Genomic DNA, 19,451 nt, shown 5'->3' with positions numbered 1-19,451 from the left:
CAGGCTAAGACTTTCTCGGCTTTTCTTGCAAGTTTTTATTTGCCGACAAATCCTAGACGTTAACTTCCTCAAACTAATTTAAATATCAGCTGATGGTCACGTGACTATCATATGATCAGTACATTTAAAACAGGCATTGGCATTGTTTTTCCAGATATCGGTACAAGAGCGCGAAAACAATGCGGTGAGTATTATGTTGTTAGAGTTATCTTACGCTGATCATAGTTTATAAATCACATTTGCAGAAACTTTTTGTTTCTCACAGACAGCAGCTCACCTCATGAGTTCAGATAGTCAGGACAAACAGTTCACATAAAAGTGTTCCCTCGTGTACTGCTTCCTAGCGTGTTCATTACTCAAGTTGACTATTAGAATTAAAATGACAAAAGTCAGCAACCTCCTGTTCTTGTGCGTTGGCTATAAAATAATTCATTGTGCATTAAAGTGGGTTCTTAAAGTGACACTTTATTTTTACAGGATTGCTGTTTTTGTCCTGAGCTTTATTTGGCTCGTCAGTGGGGAGCTGCTTGAGGATGACCAAGATTCTTCGTAAGCACACGCATGCTTCTGTCTAGCAATAATTATAAATTATGAAGTATATTGGAAACTTCTGATGTAACTTCTATATTTTATTTACACTAGAAACAGCCCTTGAGCAATGTTATTCTCAATGTTTTAGCGTGCCTGAGGACTGGACTCTAGTTGAAGGGGTTAAACCTTTGGAGGAAGTGGAACTTACATTTGCATTGAAGCAGCAGAAAGTTAAGCAGCTGAAAGAGTTACTGAAACTAGTGTCAGACCCTGACTCACATCAATATGGTATTGAGCCTCTCATTTGTTATAATCCAAACTATCAAATAAAGAAATGAAGTTCTAATTTTCTCATTATTTTTTAGGGAAGTACCTGAGTTTGGAAGAAGTGGCGGCTCTTGTGAAACCTTCAAAGCTGACTGAGAATTTAGTACAGAATTGGCTCCAGGGACATGGGGTCAAAAACTGTCACACAGTTGTAACAAGGGACTTCCTTCAATGTGTCATGACCGTGCAGTAAGCACACATTTTGAGTGCATTTTATAGTATCAATAGACCACAAAAAAAAAATTAAAGCTCAGTTTCTCATCTTCTGTCTGTCTTTCTCAGGGTGGCTGAAGCATTACTCCCTGGCGCTAAATTTCACCGCTACAAGAGACATTCACACACTGTGTTGAGGTCAACATCTCTATACTCGGTTCATAAAGATGTACATCGGCATCTAGACTTTGGTGAGTAGCTGACACTATTAGTTAATCTGTTTTGAACCTATATGCCTACTGTAAAGATGTCTAATGCCTCTAAATTATCAACATGATCAACTCTCTCATTCGTCATTGTTGTTACATTGCAGTGTATGTTTTACCTTGCAGATTTTTTATTATAAAATTTAATTATCTAAATATCTTCCTAATAATACAAATTTATTAGAAGATATGACATCTGGTATTTATATGCAGTTTATGTAAGTAGTTTGCTGTACTCTTAGTGTATCAAACCTTATTGCAACCTTTATTTATTTTTAGATTATTATATATATATATATATAATTTATAAACCATTTCCTAAAAATAAAAAATATCTGATCTTATAGGTTAAAGAACTTAATTTTAAACAATACTGCATTTCGCTTTTCAGTAATTGTAATTACATTAATTTGATCTCATAAATGTGGATCAATTAAAAACATTTCTAATGGAAAATCTATGAAGTAATCACTCTCACATGAAGTCTTTTTTTCAAATTTCTAAAATCTTTTTAGTGGGTGGTATTCACCGTTTTCCACCAAAAGGAAAGAATATCAGTAAAGGCTGGCAAGGAGCAAGACAGTCAGCTTTAAGTTATCAGTTGGGTGCCACCCCCTCAGTCATTAGGGCTCGCTACAACCTTACAGCAGGAGATGTGGGCACTGCCACTAATAACAGTCAGGCAGTGGCACAGGTACAACTCTCCTATTTACTCTGGAAATTTCAGTGATTAAATCCAATAATTGAATGATATGAGCAGAATTCTGAAGTGTAAATATCTTCACTAACTAGTTCTTGGAGGAGTACTACCACCCTGATGACTTGGCTGAGTTTATGCGTCTGTTTGCTGGAGGATTCACACACATGTCTGCAGTAGATCGGGTCGTGGGCACTCAGGGTGGTGGGGAAGCTGGCACTGAGGCCAGTCTGGATGTGGAGTACATCATGAGCAGTGGAGCAAACATTTCTACATGGGTCTTCACTAATCCAGGTATGTGGCCCTTGAAGGCATTATGTTAGTAACAGATGCTGTTAGTTTTTATTGGTATTTTGAGTTGGTTTTCATTTAATTTTGAATAGTTTTGTTGTCATTTTTATTTATTTATTAATACTTCATATTAGGACTGCATGATTAACTGAATGCGATTAATCGTGCGCATTTTGTTAGTAAAGCCGGTTCTGTAATCCGCAGTATATCATCATCACTCGCTTTCAGATGCAGCATTTACTACACAGAGCCGTAGTTCATTGACAAGTTATGCAAAAACAAAAACAAAAAATGCAGCAATTTTATTGTGCGATTATACAATATTTCGCAAAATGACAGCTGTTTGCATTGCTTCTCAGTTAATTACGGCTCTGTGTAGTAAATACTGCTTCATCTGAAAGCATGTGAAAATACCACATTTAATAAAGCTTTTACTCTCTTCATAACTTCAGTCAAGTGTTTGAAATAAATCCTTCTGTGAGATGATGTGATTTTTTTTTTTTTAGAATATGGCACGTGAGATTTTTCATAGTATTCTAAGCAGTGATAAAGGCATTACATTATGAATATAATGTGAAAGTGATTGAAAGTGACATTCAGCCAAGTATGGTGACCCATACTCAGAATTCATGCTATGCATTTAACCCATCCGAAATGCGCGCACACACACAGAGCAGTGAACACCCACTGTGAGCACACACCTGGAGCAGTGGGCAGCCATTTATGCTGCGGCGCCCGGGGAGCAGTTGGGGGTTCAGTGTCTTGCTCAAAGGCACCTAAGTCATGGTATTGAAGGTGGAGAGAGAACTGTACATGCACTCCCCCCACCCACAATTCCGTCTGGCCCGAGACTCGAACTCACAACCCTTCGATTGGGAGTCCAACGCTCTAACCACGACTTCCCTGTAAACTTTATTTTAAGTTTACTTTATTTTAATGAAAATTATAATAGAAATAACTCAGATAAACCATATATTGTCATAATTGTGTGATTATTAGCCATGTTGAATCAATAAAAGCAGTTAAATCTTCTGTTTATCCAGCTACTGATATTTCCTGAGTTTCTTCTTTGTGGTGTATTTGCATGTTCAGCACGAGAGCGCCCTCTGGCTTTTGGATGGAGATTTACTGCTTATCACATAACCATGCTTCACTGAAAGATATGCATGACAACCGTAGCTTCTGTCGAATCGGGATCTTGATTCCATTTCGATTAATCATGCAGCCCTATTTCATATTTGTCTTTTATAGGTTTTATGCAGTTTTATTTTGGTTTTAGTAAATTAAGTTCATTACATTAAGTACATTGTAGTACATTAAGTCAAAACAATATATCTCTCAAACTATAATAACTCTGATTCCTGGACATAATCAGTTGGTTCTTTTTCCGAATAATTATTTTACTTCATGCATTGTAAAGATCACCATCTTTACCTTGGTCTTGGTTCCAGGTCGTCATGAGTCTCAGGAGCCGTTCCTTCAGTGGATGCTGCTGCTCAACAACATGTCTGAAGTTCCTTGGGTCCACACTATCAGCTATGGAGATGATGAGGACAGCCTTTCTGATGCCTATATGAACCGCATCAACACCGAGTTCATGAAAGCTGGCCTCAGAGGAATTTCCTTGCTTTTTGCTTCTGGTAAGATAAAGAAAATCATGTTGCAGGAAAATAATTTTTTTTTTATTTTGTGCATTTTATTTTGAAATTTGATTAACTGCTGGTTACATATACTAGTTTTCTGTTTTTGTTTTCTTCTTTTGGTCTAAGGTCTCAAAAAAAGCCACACTTATACAATAGGTCTGTGTTGTGTGTGTTTTTTTTTTTTTTTTTATGCAGGTGACAGTGGAGCAGGCTGTAGACACCTGACCAAGAAAAATACATTTAGGCCAAGTTTTCCTGCATCCAGGTAGATCCAGCTCTCTAAATAATCTGTGTAATGATACCTTTTATACTGAAAAATAGTTGATGTGTGAAATGAATCCCTTTCCTATCTAGTCCCTATGTGACCACGGTTGGTGGGACTTCTTTCAAGAGCCCCTTAAAATTCAACTATGAGGTCACAGACAGCATCAGTGGCGGTGGCTTCAGTAATGTGTTTGCGATGCCAGATTATCAGGTAAAGCTCCATGACTCACTTTGCTGTGTTTTGAATACTGTCTTGCTGCTTAATAATAATAACTGTGCAGAATGTCCCTAGAGTCTATTTAAGTAGCTGAAATCAGCACTATTTTTGAACTGCTCTTTGTCACATGACCTCATGATGATCCCCCACCCCCCATGACCTAATGTTGCATGTTGAAACCGAGGGGCAACATCCTGCTCTCTCTCGTGAAGCCAACAAGGAAGTGACTAAAACTGTACTTCATCGACTGGCCGCTTGAGGCTGGCTACAAAAGGGAGTCAATCCCATAGACCCATGTTAAAATGCCCAACTTTACAGCTGGAAAAATCATGTTTACAGCCTGGTGCAAAAAAATTATTTTAGTATATATAGCTCATTTTGCCCTTCATGAGAACTGTAGGGGGGTGAAATATATATATATATATATATATATATATATATATAATTTTTTTTTTTTTTTAGAACTCATCTGTTTAAATTATATTAAGACTTAAATTTCTGCATAATTAAGGGCGTGGCCACTTGAGTGACAGGTGGTTTGCCGCTGCTGACAGTGCCGTCACTCTTTGCTGACAGTGCCATCACTTCTTTTACTGTCTATGTTGATGACACGGACACTACGTCCATGTTTTTATACAGTCTATGGTTGAAACCAGCAATTAAAATACAGTTGTCATATTGGAATTTTTTTTTTTATATATAATTTGGCAAAATGAGTTGAGAAATGAATCAGTTTATTAATTTGCTCTTGGGAGGAGCAAATGCCTTGAAATTCAGCCAGTAAGTCAGTTTTTCAGTGACAGTGTCTTCATCTATCTGCTCCGTTCTGCCAAACCAGGCTGTTGTGTTTTGTTCTCTGTAGGTTGGTGCTGTTCAAGCTTATCTGAAGAGTGTTCAGCCTCTACCTCCTCAGACATATTTCAACATCACTGGAAGAGCCTATCCAGATTTAGCTGCGCTCTCTGACAACTACTGGGTTGTTACCAACCTGAAGCCCGTAGCAGCTGTTTCTGGAACTTCGGTTAGTAAATAATACAAAGACATGGGTTTTTGTTTCCAAGTGCACTTATATTACGTGTATTACTTTACATTCATTGAACAAAAAACGATATCACAGTTTCTGGAAAAATAAGCAGCAAAACATTATTAATAAGAAATAATTTCTGATGAAGTTATTAAATGGTAATATTTCATGATATAACTGTTTAAACAGTGTTTTAATCTTAGCGAGCATAAGACATTATTTTAAAAATACAATCTTACCGACCCCAAGCATCTGTAAGGTAGAAAATGCAAAAACATTGCACATTTTACCATTTTTAGTAACAATTTAAAGTACAGGTTAAGTTACAACACCTTACCCATTAAAGTCTGATATTTAATAATCTGAATGTTTTTCCAAGGCATCAACTCCAGTAGTGGGTGGAATCCTGTCCCTCATAAATGACCAGCGCTTTCTGAAGGGTCTTCCCTCACTAGGATTCATCAACCCTCGCCTTTACAAACTGCAAGGCAAAGGTCTTTATGATGTAAGTGTTTAAAAACATTTAAACGCCTCCCTTTCAGCTTTTTCCCTGTATTCAGAACTACTATGGCTACGAAATCCATATTTAAAATGTCAGCGTTTAAAATTCTAATGCATGCTTTCCTAAAAGAATTCAACATATGAAATGATCATAAAAGGCAGTATATGGAAATACTCGCTGTAGTGTCCCTTGCGGCAACTCCATGCAGCGAGCTCACATTTCAGAATGCAGCTTTGTGTGAAATTGAGCTTGTGTAACTAGAAGCTTTAATTAACCTGTTCATGTATCTGTTAAATTGATTTAAACAGCATTTTCTCCTCCTCTTAGGTAACACAGGGATGTCACATGAGTTGTCGGGATGATAAAGTTAAAGGGAAGGGTTTCTGTGCCTCCCCTTCATGGGATCCAGTAACGGGATGGGGAACACCAAATTATCCTGCTCTTCTAAAAGCACTTATGGATTGAGCTGCTGCCTTTTTAGTCAGATTGCAAAAGAAATATCCACCCTTTGCACAGGAAATGTGTTAGTTTTTCATGTTTGTTGATGCATCTAAATGACGATGCCTTGTGTAATCATATCAACATATCATAGCTGGCAAGAGAATTTCATTGTAAACTGAACCTTTGACTAGTTGATTTACCCTCCCACATCGCTTCTCCCTGTCCAACAGGTCACACCACTTCAGTTCTTTCACATGAGGTTGATTTTTCCCAGAGTAAAGGATCAGAGGTTTCCAGGTATAGACCACATGTTTAACAAACTTGTGGTTTAAGCAAATCATTGTGACAGAACATTTATAGATTTCTCAAGAGAAGTGCAATATTCGCTAGTAATAAATTTCAGCTTCTTTTTTAAATAATTAAAATAGATCCTTTAGTCATAAACATTAGGTTGTTCCAAGGTTAAAATGTAGCATTTAATCAAACCAGCCTAATTACTGAACATACTTGAGAGCTGCATAAACCAATGGCCAGTTTTTGACATTTTTAATGAGTTGATTCCACAGATGTTGTGAAAAGATCCTCAGGGAATTAAATATTGAATGGATTTGTTGTTCTGGAACTACTAGGTCTTTGGTACAATTGAGAATGTTTTTCTACTAGACGTTTGGTGCACTGAATGTTGTTTGAGCAACTGGTCCAACTTGTTTTTTTTTTAAATAAAGATAGGATATTCTGAAGACTGATGCATTTCATTTGTTTGCTTGAAAATTACAAATTAAACTTTTTAATAAATGCATTTGTGTGCTCACAGTTTTGGATTTAATTATTTTTAATGTAATCAGGAAACATACAAAAGAATATACGTTTTTGAGAAGGAATTGTAATTTGTTTAACTGTAATTGGAGATGACAACATTCTGCTTACAAAACATACATGAGAGAAAAGTTTGAATAATTAAAATGTTTTTTTTTTAAATGCAAACTTAAGACAGATATAGGATGTACATTACACATTTTAGGGTTATGCAAAGATGACTAGTTTCTAAAAACACTGCAAGTCTTGATATATAAGAACAAATGAGGTTGTGTCCGCAAGCACAATCTCTAATAGGACTTTATTAAAACAGTACATATTTTAAAACTGCAAGAATTGTGTAATTTATAACTTATGACTAAATGTTGTGCATATGCTAAGTTAGGATGCTTTTAACAAAATTGGTGGCAAGTAATGCAGTTCAGTGGATAGATTTTAAAATGGCATATGAAATTGCAATGACATTGCAATACATGTTATTTATTGGATTAAACTCAAGATTTTTAGGATCACTGCTATTTGCTACCTTTGTCTACTACAGAAAATGACTCTTTATGTGAATTTTACCTTTAATCAGACCATATCAAAAGGTTTCCCAAATTCTTGCTTTTAAAATCAGCAGCAAGACTGAATAGCATGATGAACTCCAGGCTCTTGGGAACCGTACAGGGGAGTTTAGCTTTATTCCATCCACATCATTAAATAAATTAGAGAATTTGAAGGAAAAGTGTCTTTTCGCATACTGAGCAGACTGTTACAAAAGAAGGCATGTGTATGTAGCAGTATTTCCTGAAGCTGGATAAAAGGTTTTAATTGGTTAAACACAATCTAATCAACATCTCTATTATCTACATGATTTCAAAACATTTGTACAGGACAGGTATACAAAATGAGATACCTGCGCAGGATACCTCACAAAGAAAAGCTGTATTTACATTGAAAATAGCTGAACGGCATCTCATTCTCCTTGAAGAAAAGCATTCACAGGTTTTAAGTCTCAGGGACGACACACACACACGTACACACATACATATTATGACAGCTCTACGCTCTAAAAAGTGTACAATATGCACACTTTGAAGACATCTAAAAAGCAGTCTTTGCAAACTGGTAGAAACAGACACACCGATGGGCAATTTGCTTCTTTGGGCTCGGGATAGTGAGCATCTTGTTTGTGAATGAGGGTCCACAAAAACAATCACATCTTCAAAAGAAGAAACTCTCATAACTCGGGAAGTTATTTAACTCATGAAGGATGAACGGAATAGTTTGGTGTCAGGTCCTCATTCACATTTCAATTCCCATCAAAATGTGCGCTGAGATTCTCTTAGAAAAGAATGGTTCTAGAAACGACATACAAAGTGGGTTTTGGAGCAGGAAGCTGTGGTCAGACAGAGTCTTTAAGGGATCTTTCTTCAGTGAGCAATCTCACTGATTGTTTTTAGCTTTCGCGTGTGTCAAAATGTGAGACTTCAGGTTGGTGGACTGAGCGAACTTCTTGTTGCAGCCATCGAACGGGCAAACGTAAGGTCTGTCTCCAGTGTGAATCCGCACATGAGTGCGCAAGTTAAAGTCCAACGAAAAGCGCTTTCCACATCCCTCAAATGTACACTGGGGAGGAAAAGATTAAAAAGCACATTTATTATTTATATTTAACATATTTCAGTTTTTCAAAAATCTGAACAGCATCATTAAACGTTTTAAAACATTAATACAAAGGGAGAAAAAAATACCTGGAAGGGTTTTTCACCAGTATGAACCAGCTGATGCCGTTTTAGCTTGGAACTTTCCACAAATGCCTTCCCACATTCAGCGCAGACATGAACCCGTGGCCCATGGGTGTGCAAGTGCTTTCTCATAGCCGAGTTGTCCCGAAACATTTTTGTGCAACCCTGTGAGAACACATAACTAAAATATTAAAATAATGAACGTGACTGGATTAATTGGTTAAAATCTTTAAGTTGATGAACAATATCCTAAATAAGGAAAAAAACTCACTTTGTGAGGGCATGCTATCGTTCTTGGAGAGTCGTCCTCCTTTATTTTCCTGGGCTTCATTCTGTGAACAACATTCAGGAGAAGACATTTGTATGCATGCTTAATTCAAAAAGCTAAATAATGAATCAAATAAGTGAAGCAAATCAAATGTATTGCTATTGAATACATAAAAATGCTAAATGGCTATAAATTGATCAATTTTATTTTCTGGGACCAGTGGAGTTTAAAATATGCATTAAAGCTCAAGCTTACAGCCTACTATAAAGCTCTACGCCAAAGAAATCAATAAATGCTGTAATAAAGTTTGAAGCTTTTGGCTGAATCCCCACCTGGCAAACTCTGCCAGTTGTTTGGGGTCGGACAGGTCAATGCCAGGTATGCCGCCAGGGGGCAGTTTCTTGCCCGTCATGTACTCGGAGTAGTCCGGAGGAGAGTTTTCTCCAATCACATGCTCCTCGACCTCTGTCTCATGATCGACATCTTTCTTATCATCTATACAAAACACAAGATTAAACGTTTAACAAAGTACTTAATCAAATCACACACCCTGTATTTTACAAAGAGCTAAACGTTATAAGGACAATTAAAGCAAGCAAAGCGTAAATGAACTGACGTCTGAAGCAACGCTCTAGACACAAGTGATTAATTTTACGAATAAATCAATTATATTAATTGTCTCAGAGAATATATTAAAAAGAAACTAGTATTGTAGTGCAAATTAAATCACCGTTAAGTATTCGGCATCAAACTAGAATGCACGTTTTTTATTTGTTTTCTTTATTTTTCTTCTATGGATTAATGTGAGCGTTCCTCAAAAAAAAAAAAAAAAAAAAAAAAATCCTCTGAAGCGCATGCGCAGTCTGTAGTTGTTCACGGTGCACATTCTCGTAAACATACAAACAAGGTTTCAACCTGCACTACGTTCATGTACTTTAATATTCAAGTACTGGCAAATATTTTTGGTTGTTACAGGCCATACTCACTTAAAATGAAATCGGAGAATTTAAGAAATAATACACAACACCCACAAAAACATAACTTACTAATATTTCAATTTCCTTATGTTTTACAACATAGCTTAAATATTTGTATGTTTCGGCATTTAAAACATTATGTTCTTTTTTTTTGTTTTTCAACGTCTTAAACAATACATCATGTATTAAATAATACCATATTTAAAGTGAACGACATTTTCAGATTATACCGTGACATTAAACGCCAAGATTTCAAGATTGCAAAAAGGTACCAATAGATACTTCTGTATTTCATAAAAAACTCCATCCACTATAAACATTTGAATACGTATTGATTCAAAAATGCGCAATACGTTAGGCATTAATAATATCCCTACGTAAAACGCATTTGTCTGATAACTGTGTAAAAATGGCAATCACGTCTAACTAAACTAGAAACATTGTGCCACGCACGGCACAGATAACTGCTAGATGTCTCTCAGAGTTTCTCAGTTAACGTTAGAGGATTTAAATACGCGGTTTCATTTGTTTATTGAGGGACTGGAGAGCCGTGAGACGGACAGTTTTGAGTCGAGCAGCAGCTCGAGTGTCTAGGTCCCTCCCCTTCTTCAAACGGAGCTGCGCCATCGCGGCCTGCAGCAGCGCGCGGACTCACAGCGCCTCTCTCCGCTCGCGCCGCCATCTTTCCCCGCTCACACAACCGCCATGTTTCGGGGCCGCCGCCATACTGGTCTGGAGGAATATGGCGGCGCCCATCTACACTTAAAACATGGCTTCCCATCAAAACAAAAACATTTAGACCGGAGCCACCCTTTTAAGTGACTTTTCGGGTCCGAAAATCGTTTCTGACACTGCACTATCCGACAGTTTTATAACGCGCTCGAGAGGAAGACGGCCCACGCGAGGCCTGCGCGAGAACAAAGCACTTGATGCGATGTCAAAACTTACCCGAAGCCCACATAGTGACGGAAAACTCCCCCTCCAGTGTTTTGATCTGCACTTGCTTCTGCTCCCATTTGCGTCCGCTCGCCTCGGCGGAGTTCAGGAAGCTCTTTTTGACCACTCTTTTCCCGCTGCCTCCCCCTTTCTTCATCCTTCCCGACGGGTTCTTGCCAGACACGGCCACTAAAGTCTGCTCGATATATTCCTCCTCTGCCACGGGGACAGGGACGGGGATGAGGATCTGGTCCTCGAAGCTGTCGTCTGCGTGGAGGTCTGAATCATCGCAGCCCACGACCTCCTCGCGAGTTTGGACCAGAATCACCTCCTGATGGTTGACGTGGTTTGGGTCGTCTGTGACCAGCGGCTGCAGCGCGATCATCGGCTGGTGCTCGTCGTCGTCTCCGCCGACCACGGTTGTCTCGATGGTCTCAACTTCGATTTCGTGCAGCTCGACGATCTCCGCCGGCATCTCCGAGCCGTCTGCTTCGATGTACAGTGTCTCACCCGACGCCATTCTTGGCTTCCTTGCTCTCCGAACTGATTTCACGCAAGCCCCGTGTCAAGTCAACGGCTCGTCCTTCCTCCTACTCCGCTAACAAACCAGCAAAACTCCGTCCCACATTGACTGACTCCGCTCACGAACTCTGCCTGAGAATCAGACGTACGAAATCTCGCGAGATCTTGGTCTTCGTGTTTGACCTCATTCACACCAGTAAACTTTTTAAACCAGCGAGTGCTTTTTTTTCCCTTTTCTTTTCTTTTTTTCTTCATTGACAATAGCTGATAAACTATGTATCAACAACATTTAATTTGAATTCGAATTAATAAAATATGTAATTTAATTTGAATGTGAAGAAATATATGGGTTACTTACATATGTAGTGATAACAAGGAAACTGTCATTAATTTGTTTATTTGCAAATATGTTTTGAATTGAAAAATATATGATTTTTTAGAGGAAACTATAGATTTACAACTAGGTGGAAGTTATATACTGTATAAGTTCCACATAAGCCTGCTCATAAGTCTACTTCATATTTTCTGTTAATACATAACGTTCACAATTCTGTAATGCAGTGGTTCCCAACCTTTTTCAGCTCGCGGCCCACACAACCCAAAGTCAAGTCAAGTCACCTTTATTTATATAGCGCTTTAAACAAAATACATTGCAGAAACTGAATAACATTCATTAGGAAAACAGTGTGTCAATAATGCAAAATGATAGTTAAAGGCAGTTCATCATTGAATTAAGTGATGTCATCTCTGTTCAGTTTAAATAGTGTCTGTGCATTTATATGCAATCAAGTCAATGATATCACTGTAAATGAAGTGATCCCAACTAAGCAAGCCAGAGGCGACAGCGGCAAGGAACCAAAACTCCATCAGTGACAGAATGGAGAAAAAAAACTTTGGGAGAAACCAGGCTCAGATGGGGGCCAGTTCTCCTCTGACCAGATGAAACTAGTAGTTCAATTCCAGGCTGCAGCAAAGTCAGATTGTTTGCGCGGCCCACTGTAAACAAATTAAGTGACCCCGCTATTGCTCAGTTAATAAATTAGTACTCAGAAGCTAGATTGTTAACTGTCTTTATTGAATGAACTGGCAATGAACAGAAAATAACTTTGGCTTAAAATATCTAAGATAAATAATTGGCAGTTTATTCTTAAACCAATCAGCGAGCTCGAATAGTGGAAGCATAGTTACAGTTTAATATTAATTTTTCTTATTTAATTATATATATGAAATTATGGTATTATGTTATGAAATAAATTTTAATAGTAATTGGCGGCCCACCTGCAATACCATCGCGACCCACTAGAGGGTCGCGGACCACAGGTTGAAAACCACTGCTGTAATGTTTTGCATTTGTGGTACAATGTAAATAAAAATATATATATATTACAGATTTAATATTATTAGGTACCTATTAATAAATAAATGAATACATTAATACATAAAATGCTGAAATGGCACAATTTTACTATTTTCATTTTTTTTTATACTCAGGCATTTATGGTATAATGATTTTGTCTATATTTGCTTAAATTATTTAACTAGTTATAAAATGTTATATCTCCTTTTAATTTTTTTTTTTCATTTTCATTTATCTCATATGCATCTTGTATATTAAATCATATATTAAATAAATTAAATCACACGTGCATTTAAATTAGTCTGTTATTTAACTCTCTTAAGGGTGTTAAAACGCCCTCTCGCGGTAAGCAAACTTGTCTAGACCAGAATTACAGGAAAGTGACACTGAAAACTGCCCAAGTAAATCGCTAAAATACAAAACAACGAATAAATAAATATATTGAAAAATGTATATAATTCAGTCTCAACTGTATATATAATTCAAATCTCATTGCCACATATTCCACAGTCGACTGTTGTATGAGGCAAGGCACGGTTTTGTCAGTGGGACGAGGCGGACTGTAAGGGCAAGGCTGCACTCTGAACAACTTGATCTCGTTACTTCGTTAGGGTTTCGGTTGAGGTAAGTTAACTCACCGTGGCGTTGGCATTAACTCACTCTCAGGCACACCTTCTTCTCTTTTTCTTATCTAAGAGGGCGTGTCCCAAACTAGTCTAGTAAGCGAGGAATCACCTGAGCTCATTACACCAGCAGCACACAGGTGTAAAAATGGGCAAAGCAGTTGGACGCTGGGACTTTGAATGGGTCTATAATGAACAGCCACACACATGGAGAAGAAAGGAAATATTAGGTGAGTTTACAAATTAAGTTACAGGAACACACATAACGTCAGCTGAATTTGCTAAAACATAGCCTACTGTAGACGTGATATGATTTCGATTAGCAGAATGACTTGAATTGAATTTAAATATCCATTTAACCATTTGGAAACGTGTTAGATTTCGTTATCTTTCTGTTTATCTTGTGTTGGTAAAGACAGGCTATAAGCTCAACTGTATGTTTTATGTTAAGTGGCTGTCAAGGCATAACTCTGATGATTGATTATACAGGAACTCGGAAAATTAACATGACATTTTAATCCTAGTGGATATCTTCCCGAAATAATTTCAGATGAAAAAAAAAAGTTAATTCAGTATATATATACATTCTTGATATCCTACTAGTTCTCCGGAAGAGTGTGCGTGTGTACGCAAGTGCATATGTGTGAAGAGGGCGCGTGAGGAATGTTTCCTTTTTTTTTTTTTTTTTTTACAAACTCTATCGTCGTGTTTCATATGCATACACTACATACTAACTACACTATTTTTTTTTACTTGTAATTGAGATCAAGCTTACTTTGCCATGTGTTCAGTATGATATAGCCTAGTTAGAGAATAAGAACAGGTGTAGTAGACAGGGGAAACATAGATTTGTTTTACCTGCCTCACATCTATCAGACAATAGCTTCAGGGGATGATAATTTGTGTAAAGTGATTCCATGCATTATTTGCACAATAGCAGTGGGTATTGCATGGTAACAACATTCTAGTCTTATGACCATGGGCTAAATGTGAATATGTCACGTCACGAGCTAAGTTCACCATAAAACACGTTTATGAGCAACTTTGAGATTTCACCACAAGTATCACAATATAGATGGCCAGTGTTTTTTTCTTTCTTATTATCTTTCCTTCTGTGTGCAGAAGTATAAGGAATTAAAAGGCTGATGTTCCTTTGACAATACATTGAACTATAAGAACTGACCCTTTAGAGTAATTCTTCATAAATAGTCCTCGAAAAAAACTTTTGGTACTGATATGATATTGTGAAAATGCATGGGTAGTTTTATACCTCAAGTTCTTTAAATATTAATAATGTATTCTGTTGTCTTCTAACTATACCAGAAAGGATGAGGATGCCATTTACAAACTCTGGTGTATATATAAAGTTGATAATGGATTATATAAAATATATTTTAAGCAACAAAACTGATATGAAATATTTTACAATTATTTATAATATTATATACAAAACATAATAAATATATTGATATAAAAATCTTTTTTTTTTTTTTTTTACCAAAGCATCACCATGGTCACCTTGGGTTTTACTAGCATCTGACTGGAGTTTGTGGCTATTTTATTTACACACTTTATAGCATTTGGCTACTCATTACACCGGTGAACTTGTCCAATGTTCACAAAGATTGGTTGTCTGTTGTGATATTTTAGGCTTAAATATGACTTATAGAAGCTGAAACATAACGACCTTGTTCAGAATAAACCTGTTTGTGTGTTTCCGTGACATAAAGCCATGACAGGTGTGATCTTGTTCAGAGTAGAGGAGACTCAAGGGGGAGGAAGAGGCACATTCAATAATCTCCACCTACTTGTGTACAAGAACATCACTGCGCGTGAAGCCTTATAGTGGTGCAAGCAGCCACAGCTTTGCTTGTTTTTTGAAGGCTATTTGTTTGACCGATATGTAAAATGTAAAGGCCAAACAAATACACCGATAATCTGACATATGGAACTGATCCAGAAAAATTTCCTTGTTCAGTGATGGCTGACGTGCCCAATTCACCTGCCTTACTGTGAATAGCCCTTGACGAAAAACAAAATATGATACACATGTAACCATACACTTAAGCATAAACTAGTAGAAAACCTGGCAATATAGATCATTTGCATACAGACATTATGCAAACTGCATGAAAAAGTGTAATGGCAGATTTGCGTGTATTGGTCACCTGTAATTGTAGAGGTGAAAAAGAGCTTTGGGGAACTTGTACAAAGGGATTCTGCAGCAGCGAATGATGTGTCAACAGAATATTAGCAGGGCAAACAAATCTGCTAATTAAAAAGGCACATCGCCAGGGGAGTGTTTCTCCCTTGTGGAGGAGAATCAGTGATTGGTTGACTACCTACGCAACACCATGCCTTAACATGTTTAATATGTTACCACTAGCAACTACAATAAAGTGGTAATCTTTATTTTTATTTTAAATAAGTCTTAATTAAAAAAACAAAAATCAGCTTTAAAAGTGAGACCGGCATAACTACTGTGAGTGCTACTTAAGTGGGATTTGAAGGTCTTTAATTGAAGTAAGACTTTAATATTAGGTATTAATGCTTTAAGAAAGATGTATAACCTCGGTTACAAGAAACTAATTTCAAGTGCTCAAGCAGCAGTTTTGGTGTAATGGTTTGAAGGATTATTGCACTAATGCAGAAGGCACTATAAGTGTAGACATACTGTATATATATATATATATATATATATATATATATATATATATATATATATATATATATATATTTTTCTTTTTTTTTTTTTTTTTTTTCCTCATATCACTCTGCAGACTTTTCTGCTCATCGCATAATAAAAATATTTCATTCAAAGGTGTATTTTTTTTTTTCGTCTTCTCAAATTTCTAGGATAAAATGCATTTTTTTTTTATGTGCAGTATCTGCAGATAAATATACATTTATATGTATATACATGCGTACACGTATGAATATCTGTTTGTGTATGTACCATCAAAAGTTTCACCAAGGCTTCATTTATTTGATCAAATACAGTAAAAACCGTTATATTGTTACAATTTAAAGTGACTTTTCTTATACTTTTTTTAACACTTATAATAATAATAATAATAATGATCATTATTTATAATTTGGCAGCAAATCAGCATATTATAATGATTTCTGAAAGATCACATGATACTGAAGACTGGAGTAATGGCTGCTGAAATTTCAGCTTTACATCGTAGGAATGAATATTAAAATAGAAAAGTAATTTGAAATTATAATAACATTTCACAATATTGTCGTATTTTTGATTATTTTTTTATGTTTTGGCAAAACATTTTAAAAACATCCAAAACTTAAAGCCTGTATGTACATATGCAATTATTATTTAAACTATATAATCTCATGTTCTTAACATTGTTCTCTCTCTTCAGCAAAGTATCCTGAGATCAAGTCTTTGATGGGTCATGACCCCCAGCTGAAGTGGGTCGTGTCAGGGATGGTACTCACCCAGCTCCTGGCGTGCTACATGGTCCATGAGCTCTCCTGGAAGTGGGTGTTGTTTTGGGCGTATGCGTTCGGTGGCTGCATCAACCACTCTTTGACCCTAGCCATCCATGACATTTCACACAATGTGGCCTTCGGCACCAAAAGGGCACGCTGGAACCGCTGGTTCGCCATGTTTGCCAATCTGCCGATTGGCTTGCCTTATTCCGCATCATTCAAGAAGTACCACATCGACCACCATCGTTATCTCGGAGGAGATGGGTTGGACGTGGATATTCCTACTGACCTTGAGGGCTGGTTCTTCTGCACCCCAGCCAGAAAGGTGCTCTGGCTCTTTCTCCAGCCTTTGTTCTATGCGCTCCGTCCGTTGTTGGTGAACCCCAAGCCCGTGACCAAGTTGGAAATGCTCAATGCAGTCGTACAGTTTGTGGTAGACATTATCATCTACTATTTTTGGGGTCTCAAGCCCATAGTGTACCTCATCTCTGGCTCTATACTGTGTATGGGCTTGCATCCCATCTCTGGACACTTCATCGCTGAGCACTACATGTTTATGAAAGGTCATGAAACCTACTCTTATTACGGTCCTCTCAACTTGATAACCTTCAATGTGGGATACCATATGGAGCACCATGACTTCCCCAGCATTCCAGGCAGCAAATTACCTGAGGTACGAGATTGGCTGTGTTCCTTTGTTTTTAGAAATACATGGCATTACAATTCCGGCTAATGCGATACGATTATAATTATGGCAGATGTTAAAATAATCAGTCACTTAAGTACATTTAGGCATCACAAGGTAGTATTAAAATGAATATTTAAGCATTCGTTAATATTAATTCAGCGTTTTAAAGATGTTAGATGACCGCAATGGTAATATAAATCTAAAATTAGAGGAAATGAGCATGTAAAAATTTAAATACCAAATACAATATGTCTGATCAATACAAAAAATATATTGTGAATAACGGCTAATAACTAATTTATTGTAAATCCCTATTGGACTTTTTCTTCTAATAAAAAGTAGCTTAAAGTTGGCAAACTATCAGATATCACTGGAGCTTGTCATTTTGTTCTTAAGATGAGTTCCAAGATGTTTGTTAGAGAAAATCTGAAATAGTTTTTCTTCTTAAGAATCTTCCTAAGTTTAAGATCTTTGTGAATCAGGTTTTTAGGGAAGTTTATTTTTCAGGCTAGAGCTCAAGTGCCATGGTAATGTAATGCTCTCTTTATTTTGACACTGCTACTGATTAAGACATTTAGTGCCGTGGAACTAACTAGAAAGACTTTTTCATGCTTCATCAGTGTTCATAAGACGATTTTACTGGATTTTATAGTTTATAGATGTCACACCATCAGTCTAAAAGAACCCCAATGCATGTCTGTTAGCTGATTACTTATGCAGTGCATTGTATTTGTTAATATTTAAACCCAAGTATGACGACTGACAGTAAACGGACCATCACCCCACCCATGTTAAACACGTTAGCTGCATTGTACTTTGTTCTTGTTCTTTGGTACACATACTGCATTTCAAGGTGTATGCAAACCGCAATCTCATTAACATTTGATCCTTGATGGACCTTTCCCATATTTCAGGTCAAGAGGATTGCAGCGGAGTACTATGACTCGCTCCCTCAACACACTTCCTGGATGCGAGTGCTCTGGGACTTTGTGTTCGATGACACCATCGGCCCCTACGCCAGAATCAAGAGACGATACGAACTTGGCAAAAATGAATGAATTAGGTGTTAGACTACTGATCTAAACAACAAATACTACAAGGTATTTACACAAATCTGTGAGGCACTCGAAGGCTGTTAGTTAAAAGGGAACCAACCCTTTCACACATGAACCTGCATACCTTTTTCATTCTGTCACAGCATTTCATCTTATAGATCGATCTGTACAATGTACATTCCCTGTGCCTGGGACCATGTTACGTGATTTGTGAGGAATTGTTTGGGTGTATCAAAGCCCAGCTAATTCTCTAAATCTTTCCATACACTCATTCCAAACTAAAACATCTGATGTTGTTTTTATGGTATCCATGTTCATCATCAATGCAGTTATTTGTGTTTATTATCGCCACTTTCTCAACTAAATCCAACTGCTGAGATGCCAGTTAAGATGTACCTGAGGAAAGAAGTGCTGAGATGGGATGTTTAAGTGAACTTAAAATGCCTTTTTATCAGCGAGGCCCTTTTGAAAACTGAATATTTAATTTTGTGCGCTATTAGTGTAACTTTAAGTCTTTAGATATTTTGACATTGTCATTTGCACTGTGACCAGTTTAACTCTGAATTGTGATGATAAACAAAGTTTCAATAAACTTCCTAGTCTTACATGATGAATCTGAATAATGGCAGAGAGGTTTCTTGAGGGATTGTTTGTGGAGTTCCATTAAGGAAGC

General features: G+C 37.1%; 3 protein-coding genes across 3 annotated transcripts; 2 read left to right on the top strand and 1 right to left on the bottom strand.

The window, feature by feature from the left end:
• Nucleotides 1-90: 90 nt before the first annotated feature.
• On the top strand, nucleotides 91-7,096 carry LOC127976753 (tripeptidyl-peptidase 1-like). The gene is made up of 13 exons (XM_052581398.1): nucleotides 91-184; nucleotides 478-549; nucleotides 680-819; nucleotides 897-1,047; nucleotides 1,141-1,262; nucleotides 1,793-1,971; nucleotides 2,070-2,268; nucleotides 3,717-3,905; nucleotides 4,104-4,173; nucleotides 4,263-4,383; nucleotides 5,252-5,410; nucleotides 5,793-5,918; nucleotides 6,243-7,096. The coding sequence occupies exons 1-13, from the start codon at nucleotides 180-182 to the stop codon at nucleotides 6,378-6,380; spliced, it is 1,671 nt and encodes a 556-aa protein (XP_052437358.1). The 5' UTR covers nucleotides 91-179; the 3' UTR covers nucleotides 6,381-7,096.
• A 708-nt stretch (nucleotides 7,097-7,804) lies between these two features.
• On the bottom strand, nucleotides 7,805-11,777 carry LOC127976754 (transcriptional repressor protein YY1). Its single transcript, XM_052581399.1, has 5 exons — nucleotides 11,093-11,777; nucleotides 9,500-9,662; nucleotides 9,171-9,231; nucleotides 8,906-9,064; nucleotides 7,805-8,783 (listed from the first exon to the last, which is right to left on the bottom strand). The coding sequence occupies exons 1-5, from the start codon at nucleotides 11,598-11,600 to the stop codon at nucleotides 8,601-8,603; spliced, it is 1,074 nt and encodes a 357-aa protein (XP_052437359.1). The 5' UTR covers nucleotides 11,601-11,777; the 3' UTR covers nucleotides 7,805-8,600.
• Nucleotides 11,778-13,648: 1,871 nt separating this feature from the next.
• On the top strand, nucleotides 13,649-19,392 carry LOC127976755 (sphingolipid delta(4)-desaturase/C4-monooxygenase DES2-like). Its single transcript, XM_052581400.1, has 3 exons — nucleotides 13,649-13,812; nucleotides 16,966-17,708; nucleotides 18,638-19,392. The coding sequence occupies exons 1-3, from the start codon at nucleotides 13,731-13,733 to the stop codon at nucleotides 18,779-18,781; spliced, it is 969 nt and encodes a 322-aa protein (XP_052437360.1). The 5' UTR covers nucleotides 13,649-13,730; the 3' UTR covers nucleotides 18,782-19,392.
• The last annotated feature ends 59 nt before the right edge of the window (nucleotides 19,393-19,451 follow it).

This window comes from Carassius gibelio, chromosome B17, assembly GCF_023724105.1.
Source record: "Carassius gibelio isolate Cgi1373 ecotype wild population from Czech Republic chromosome B17, carGib1.2-hapl.c, whole genome shotgun sequence".
NCBI classification, from domain to species: domain Eukaryota; kingdom Metazoa; phylum Chordata; class Actinopteri; order Cypriniformes; family Cyprinidae; genus Carassius; species Carassius gibelio.
The sequence above is the reverse complement of the archived record's forward strand: the minus strand, read 5'-3'. Positions and strand labels throughout refer to the sequence as shown.

Excerpts from the sequence above, each read along its gene's own strand:
- LOC127976753 (XM_052581398.1), top strand. Across the intron at positions 1,972-2,069 it reads ACAGTCAGGCAGTGGCACAG|TTCTTGGAGGAGTACTACCA; the intron begins GTACAACTCTCC and ends TTCACTAACTAG. Across the intron at positions 4,384-5,251 it reads TTGCGATGCCAGATTATCAG|GTTGGTGCTGTTCAAGCTTA; the intron begins GTAAAGCTCCAT and ends TGTTCTCTGTAG.
- LOC127976754 (XM_052581399.1), bottom strand. The coding sequence starts at position 11,600 with ATGGCGTCGGGTGAGACACTGTACATCGAAGCAGACGGCTCGGAGATG. Across the intron at positions 9,663-11,092 it reads CGTCACTATGTGGGCTTCGG|ATGATAAGAAAGATGTCGAT; the intron begins GTAAGTTTTGAC and ends TGTTTTGTATAG. Across the intron at positions 9,232-9,499 it reads CAACTGGCAGAGTTTGCCAG|AATGAAGCCCAGGAAAATAA; the intron begins GTGGGGATTCAG and ends TGTTGTTCACAG.
- LOC127976755 (XM_052581400.1), top strand. The coding sequence starts at position 13,731 with ATGGGCAAAGCAGTTGGACGCTGGGACTTTGAATGGGTCTATAATGAA. Across the intron at positions 13,813-16,965 it reads GAGAAGAAAGGAAATATTAG|CAAAGTATCCTGAGATCAAG; the intron begins GTGAGTTTACAA and ends CTCTCTCTTCAG. Across the intron at positions 17,709-18,637 it reads CAGGCAGCAAATTACCTGAG|GTCAAGAGGATTGCAGCGGA; the intron begins GTACGAGATTGG and ends CCCATATTTCAG.